General features: G+C 40.7%; 1 protein-coding gene across 1 annotated transcript in view; it reads right to left on the bottom strand.

Moving 5' to 3' along the window:
• Positions 1-50: 50 nt before the first annotated feature.
• Positions 51-7771, bottom strand: part of Cds2 (CDP-diacylglycerol synthase 2) — a 69330-nt gene continuing 61609 nt past the window's right edge. Inside the window, exons 8-14 of the mRNA XM_015482674.2 lie at positions 6900-6982; positions 4552-4639; positions 3884-3952; positions 2832-2984; positions 1143-1262; positions 534-637; positions 51-287 (exon numbers count right to left, since the gene is read on the bottom strand). Of these exons, the coding sequence (XP_015338160.2) occupies positions 155-287; positions 534-637; positions 1143-1262; positions 2832-2984; positions 3884-3952; positions 4552-4639; positions 6900-6982 (750 nt within the window). The 3' untranslated portion in view covers positions 51-154. The remainder of the gene's footprint in view (positions 288-533; positions 638-1142; positions 1263-2831; positions 2985-3883; positions 3953-4551; positions 4640-6899; positions 6983-7771) is intronic.

Below are 7771 nucleotides of genomic sequence, written 5' to 3'. Positions count from 1 at the left end.
AAAAAAAAAAACAAAACCTGCCCCCCCCCAACCAAAAAAAAAAAAAAGACAGTGAGTTGAAGCTTGTCATTGTCTAAGTCACAGCAGCTGGGCTTGCCTTGGAGACCTGCCCTGCACTCAGTTCTGCTCCTGCTCTCCTGGCCCTGGGTGGCCCCTACTCGTCCTCTATGGTGGCTGTCAGAATCCCCTTGTCAGTCAGATGAGACTTGAGCGTGTTGAAGATGTGGAGTTGCTGATCTGGTCGCAAGGTCAGGAACTGCTGAATCAATTTGCTTGGGTTAGGGCCTCTGCAACAGAACATGAAGAAACAGCCCTCAGTAGGCCCAACTGCTTCTAGGGCTTGATTATGCAAACTGCTGCTTTGATCTGCGGATTCTCTTCTAAGGGCAGAATGGGGCCTCATGCACAGTGACAACTGAAACTGAGTTCATATTTGAGATGGTTTTTCACTGGAACTTAGATGTAGCCAAAATTCTAGAAATGCACCATACTTACAAAGCCGCCAACTTGGTTCAGATAGAAAGGCACTATACCTGATAAAACTGGCAATGTATACATTGACAAAGGTGGCCATCAGGTACTGGCAGTCAAAGCGATCCATGATGCCTCCGTGGCCAGGAATGGTATTGGCAAAGTCCTGTTTAAGGCAGAGAAGGACAGGCAAGCCTGGCTTCGGTCAACAACCAAACACCAGACTGACTGTCCCACCCCAATGTTCCACCCCAATTTTTTATTCTAGAAAAAAATAAGTGAAATAAAAGTCAAGATGCATACAAATCCAGCCTTATTACATGTGAAGAGAAATAACTTTTGCAGTGTTAGGTAGTCAAGGGCAAGAAAAAGAACTAAATCAAATGATAAGGCAATTATAGAATACAAGCTTAATAAATTACAAAATGTTCTTTTAAAGAGATAACAAAATTAACAAACTGAAAACCAACTATAGAATTTTCTTAGAAACAATATACTTTTGTTTAACCCACATGAATGCAGCACCTGGGTCAAGAAGAGCATGTAGTAATCACCAGGGTGCCAGAGTCTGGTGCTATGTCGATGGCTAATGGGGTAGGAAAGAGGGGAAGAAGGCAGAAGATGGGCAAGGAGAGTGAGATGAAAGGAATAAAGAGGAAACCTCTGCCTACTTTGATTTTAAAGGCTCGTTTGAATCCACTTGCAAAGAACCCGCCAAAGGGGCCGATGAGTGAGGCAAAGGTGGAGAGGGCAATACTGTGAATCTGGAAGGGATACATCCGGACTGTTTTCTAGAAAAAATAAGTTGAAATAAAAGTCAAGATGCATACAAATCCAGCCTTATTACATGTGAAGAGAAATAACTCTTGATGAAACTAATTACACTTTTTTAATCAAGAAGAAGAGTAGATTTTTTCCTTTACATTGTTATAAATTTCTAACATCTGGCTTAATGGAAGACATTAATGTATTCTGTATTCAGGTCAGTCATGGTGGTGCATGCCCATAATCCCAGCTACAAGAGGCTAAGGTAGGAGGATCTTAAGTTCAAGGCCAGCCTCAGCAATTTAGCAAGAACATCTCAAAATATAAATAAAAAGGGTTGGGGGTGTAGCTCAATGGTAAAGCACCCCTAGGTTCAATTCCCAGACCCCACCTCCCCCAAAAAATATTCCACATTCAACCTGCTGTAATATTTTGGTGAAAGTATATAAAGAAACTCCAGCCTTATATAGTTCAAAAATGAAGCATATTTTTAGTAGTCTTCTCAAATAATAATGCATATTAACACTACACCAGAATATGACAGAGGCTGTTTCTTAAAAATTGGATGCAATGTGGAATCTGAAATCCTACAGATTAATTTTTCGTGCTCTCTCACATCATCCGTCTCACACTTTGAATGAAATCTTTTGCCCATGTGTGACTGTGGAACCATGCATTGACCATCTAGAAAATACAGGATTGCTAAGTTATATTAATCTTCCAAATGTAGACACATTTTATTATCCAATGTCAAAATGTCACCTACTAAAATCACTATGGATCTCATCAGAAAAGTCTTTAAGGAGTAGGAGGCTGTCATGCTTACAGTGGCAGGTACATGTTTCCAAAATACAAACTTTTACTTAGAAGCCAAGTTCTATCATTGGTTAGCATTTGCTGTCGTTTCCCTTGAGTGACAAGCTCACTTCGTTCCTTCTCAGAAAAATGTCTGCTAAATACCCAATCTGAAAAGATAGTTTTGCCATTCTTTTCAAATAAAAATTATGTTCCTAGAAAAAAACAGATTGTTCATTCCACAACCCAAACAACTGCACATGCTTTATTTACCTTCAGGCACAGAGCAATATTTAGCAGGGAATGTTTTATGCACATTTTCCATTTCAGCAGAGTATTAAAAGTGCACACCTCGTGTGCACTCAAGGTCAAACTTTAATAAAATTAGCAATTTTACCATTTCATCAAAAATATAAGAGCAACTGGCTTGTCTGCATTGTAAGGAGGTGGCATGAAGAGGGTACTGCCTGCCAGCCCTATTTGTGCCACTGCCTTAACTCATGCCTAGACACTGGCCTTTTTCCCACCTGCTGTTTCTGTACCATCATAGAGAATGTGAGCAGAGTGGAAAAGGCACATAAATTCATAGTAATATTATGAAAACAGTTGGTACCTGAAGGATCCCTCTAAAGGAACCCACAAAACACACTTTTTGAGAACCACTGCCCTAAAAGATGTAAAGTGAGGGGAAAGGTCTCCTGCCCTCACCCTGAAGCTAGTGGCTCTGGAGGGTAGGTGGTGGAGGGGGCTCCTCTTTGCAGTCATGTCCCACCAATTCACCCCACGTGAGTGGCACATACCCAGCCAATGACTGACTGGATCACTCCAGGAATGTTGTACTCCTGCAGGCGGAACAGGTCCGAGGGCTCACAGTCCACAGTGAAGCTGTTGGTGTCGTTGTTGTACTCCACAGGGCAGACAAAGCACCTGTACCCAGACATCACGTAGGACAGCTGAAAATGAGGGAGAGGGACACAGGAATGAAGACGAGCTGCGTTCATCAGGATGGCCGACATCTGGCTTGGACACGTTTGTTCCTCAGTGTCCACATCCTGCTCACTGCAAGCTATGTACAAAGTCAGAGGTTCATGTTTTACCACATGTGCATTTTACCTGAATGTTTTTTAATAAAAGAGGTTTATGCTCACTGAGGTCTCACTCAGATGTGCCCAAACACATGGACCCTGAAAAGGAATTTAACTACAAGACATTTCTTCCCATATGGGGGAGCTCTAATCTATTTTCTCAGGATCTCTAAACTCAATGACAACTGGAGGGAGGTCATGGGAGTATGGTACAATGACAGCAGCCAGCCAGGAGAAAGAAGGCTAGACGTAATAAAGCCAGGGGAGAGCAGCACTAAGGGACAGTCAGGCAACACTAAAAAAGGGAGAGACTGGCCTCAAGGTCCGAGGAAGGAAGTGGTGTCCTTTAAAGGGCTGAAAGATCATCTACCTCTGGCAGGTTATAAGTAGGAAAGATTCAGGGCTGGAGAAGCTTATCTCACCTCAGCCCTTACTCTTGGGTGTCACTCACCCTGATCTTGAAATACCAAATGCCTGGACAAGAACATTGTCTGCTGAAGTATCACCATGCCTAGGGATGAGAGGGTTTACAAGGTTCCTTATCTCACGACTGCCAAAACCCTGCCTGGAAACTGGTGGGTAAAGAACAGCCAGCACTACTGTACCCCTCACAGAGTGTTCCATGCTCGTGCATCTCTTTGGGGCAAGGTAATCAGCAGGACAGAGTTCCTTATCTAGTGAGACACACTCCCTAGCCCTGCATAGGCCTTTGAAGTTGGAGTGAGGCCTCTGTCCCCTTTGCCACCCGGCTAGGAACCTCCACCTACCAGAAGGCCGAACACCACAGTAGCAAAGAAACCCCCAATGAAGCCTTCCCAGGTCTTCTTTGGAGAAAGCTGTGGACAGAGAGCACATTCTTAGCAAAGGATGTCAGTGACTCAGGCTTTGGAAAGATTACTGTGAAAAATATCTCTGTCCTAAAACCCCTATTCTTAACCAGAGATATGAAAAATTGTGCTGTATCTGAGTAATAAGAATTGTAATGCATTCCGCTGTATTTTTTTTTAAAAAATCAATTAAAAAAAAAGAAACCCAATTCTTTTAACCACATTACCTTCTAAAATTTCCAAAACATGGCTTCCTTTTTCCCTAAATTATACCCTTCAGTTTCCTTTCTGTTTCAAATATTCTTATTATTAAACTACATACTAATTTAATCACAACACTCAAATCAGATCAAAGCTCTACGAGTGTGCTTTAAGTCTATAGAAACATTTCGTTAGATTTTTTTTTTTTTTTAATGAGTAGTTGTCAATGTTTTCTTTTGGCTTTTCCCTTACAATTAATTTACTACCAGTCTACCCCCAGGGGCACATGGTTACAAAGCCACAGTGCACACCAGCTAGATTTCCTTCTGTCTGCCACATTAACCTACTCATATAGAAAACACCATCCTACCCTCATGGTGATATTTTATGTTAGGGTGATTGTTTACCTTGATGAGTGGAGTCCGACCAAAGAAAAAGCCAAACATATAGGCCATGATGTCATTACAGATCACACAAGAAATGGGGACAATGAACCTAGGAAACAAAACAAAGTGAGAATCAACTCTACCAAGATGACAGTACCTCAGTAGTCCACCAACAATGCCATTCATAAATTCCAGAACCAAAAAGCTGATAGTGCATTTGTAACCTATTGTGGTATAAAATACAAAGAAAGTAAACACCAAAATCCATACATAATACTTGACACACAGCAGGCATTAAAATGTTTACTGAATGACTGCTGAATAAATGGAGAGTATCTATAAATGTCATTCTATTCTTTTTTCATTATACAGTAATATATACACATAATACAAATATAAATTGTAAAAAGAGAAAAAATTTTTTTCCTTCTTCCCCCCCCCCCATCCCTATTCTCCGGTCTCCAAAATAACCACTTTTACTCTTACCTAATTTTTTTCGAGTAGTTACCTGTACATTTCTAAAACTTTATAGATATATATTTGGTAGCTAACTTACTTTTTTCACTGCTATTTCTAGCACTCGTGTGCCCTACTTTTCCCTAGGACAACCCTTGGAACAAAACCCCAATAAGCACACCTGTATTTCTTCTTTGCCCTCCTCTTGCTAAACCAATCACCCCCACCATGAAGACAGGTGGTGTTTATACTCATACCATCTCTTTCCTCACTCTCCACCCTCCTCAAGACACTTTTTAAAGTTTTTCTATTAATTTAACATGACAGAAATAAATCTTGATTTCCTGGCCCAGCAACTGTGGGCACGATTTCCTAACTTCCTGCTTGAGGGAGAAATTTGGAGTATGTGAACCCTTCCCACTCTATCTTCCAGACTCCACATTATTTACTTTGTCAAGGCTTGTAGAACAGTCTCTATAACAATGCACTATAACAATGATTAAACCTTCACTGGAGACTTTTTTGGGGTGGGGACGGTACTGGGGATTGAACTCAGGGGCACTCAACCACTGAGTCATATCCCCAGTCCTATTTTGAATTTTATTTGGAGACAGGGTCTCACTGAGTTGCTTAGTTCCTCACTAAATTGCTGAGGCTGGCTTTGAACTCACGATCCTCCTGCCTCCACCTCCTGAGCCACTGGGATTACAGTGTGCACCACCACACCCGGCCTTCACTGAAGAATTTAATATTAGTCACTATAGACTCAACTGACTTGTTTAGCCATGAATCTGAGGACTTAGCACATGCTACTCTTAAGAAATGCATAATAAGGGGGCTGGGGTTGTGGCTCAGTGGTAGAGTGCTAGCCTAGCACATGCGAGGCTCTGGGTTCGATCCTCAGCACCACATAAAAATAAATAAATAAAGATATTGTGTCCAACTAAAAAATAAATATTAAAAAAAAAAAGAAATGCATAATAAGAACACTGAAATTTGAAAAGGAAATAGTGCCTACTCAGGCCTTTATAATTGTTTTAAATATAATAATGCCCAAAGCTAACATTTATCTGAGCTAATTAATCTCTTTAGATTTGCTGACTTGTCAGTTCCTCAGGAGGTGAATGTAACTACATTCTAACTCTAACATTTGAAGAGAGAGGCAGTCTGGATGTGACCCACAATACTTAAGCATGTCTCTCATTACCTGAAGATGTGCCTTTACCTTTCCACTAAGATCACCTAGCTTCTTAGTCATTCTGCTGGTTCCTATCAATGCTGACACATTTCCTGTTAAAACCACTATGTTTCTAAAATTAAATCTACTCAGTAATAGTATAATGTTCTTCTGACACACTGCCAGATCCTACCTGCTAATATTTTATTTAGGATGGTTCTTGCTTCTTCCTCATCAGCTTTGGTGTGTTAGATAACATTCAGCTATTAACCTGCTTGGTCCCATTTCTTTCTTCTAGGTATTGAATTTACACAATTTTCAAAGTTCTTCTATAGTCACTGATATATTCAAGTTTGTTTATAACTATTAGCAGTTCACAATTTTCTAGGAACTCCTGAATATTCCCTCTATGTTTTCAAATTTCAGGTTGCTGTACAGTTATAAATTTTGATCAAATATCCCTGTACCTGTTAGTCTAGAACAGATTTTTAGAATTTAGGTACTGACCAGCAGCATCAGCATCACCTGGAAATGTACTAGAAAAATCCAAAATTTCAGGCCCTACCCCAGATCTACTGAACCAGCCATCTGTGTTGTAACTAGCTTAAAGGCTATTCTGAATAGCTCAAGGTGAGAACCACTGGCTTGGAAGAGAAGGCAGGGGTTCTCAGCCTAGGTGTATGTAAGAAACACCCACAAAATGAGAGGGAAAATGCTTCCTGCTGCCATCACTCACCAGATCATTCCTTCAAACAGATTGTGGATAACGAGATGCGACTGAGTTACAACAATCAGTAATGTTACATGGGTCCACCCAAACTGCAAAAGAAGAAAAACTATCAAGTTTACCTTAGAAATAACTTTAAAGAACAGAAAACTTATGACAAACAGAAAAAAGATCTGCTTCTGTACCTGACTTACTGGAAGTAAAAAGATACAGAACAGGCTGCTGAGAGTAACACTTTGTCCCTCCCAATAAGAGTCTCATCAAAAGCAAGTATTGGGAGTGGGGTTGTGGCTCAGAGGTAGAGTGCCCACCTAGCATGCATGAGGCACTGGGATTGATCCTCAGCACCACATAAAGTAAAATAAAGGTATTGTGTCCACCTATAACTAAAAAATAAATATTAAAAAAAAAAAAGCAGGGAGTGGCTGGGCACAGCGGAGCATGCCTGTAATCCCAGCAACTCAGGAGGCCGAGGTATGAGGATCACAAGTTAGAAAACAGCCTCAGCAATTTAGTGAGTCCCTGTCTCAAAATAAAAAATAAAAATATAGCTCAGCAATAAAGCACCCTAAATTCAATCCCCAATACTAAAAAAAGTAGGGCCTGGATAGCCCAATAGTGAGTCCTATGCTCTGATGCATGGGTACTTTTTTTTTCATAGTATTTACTAAACTCTTAGGGCACTCAGAGAGATGGTCTCAAGGTTCCAGATACATACAGAATAGATCACATTCCAGAATTTTGATATGTCACAAAGCATGAAAAATCTGTTGAGTTTCTGCAGCTCTTCAATTAAAACAAGAATTCATTTTCTCTCTCCTTCTCCTTCTCCTTCTCTCTCTCCCTTCCCTTCTCTCCCTCCCTCCCTCCTTCTCCCCCCT

The sequence above is a fragment of the Marmota marmota genome, unplaced genomic scaffold (assembly GCF_001458135.2).
Source record: "Marmota marmota marmota unplaced genomic scaffold, marMar, whole genome shotgun sequence".
Lineage (NCBI taxonomy): Eukaryota > Metazoa > Chordata > Mammalia > Rodentia > Sciuridae > Marmota > Marmota marmota.
Note: the sequence above shows the minus strand (reverse complement) of the source record. Positions and strands in the feature narration are given on the sequence as shown.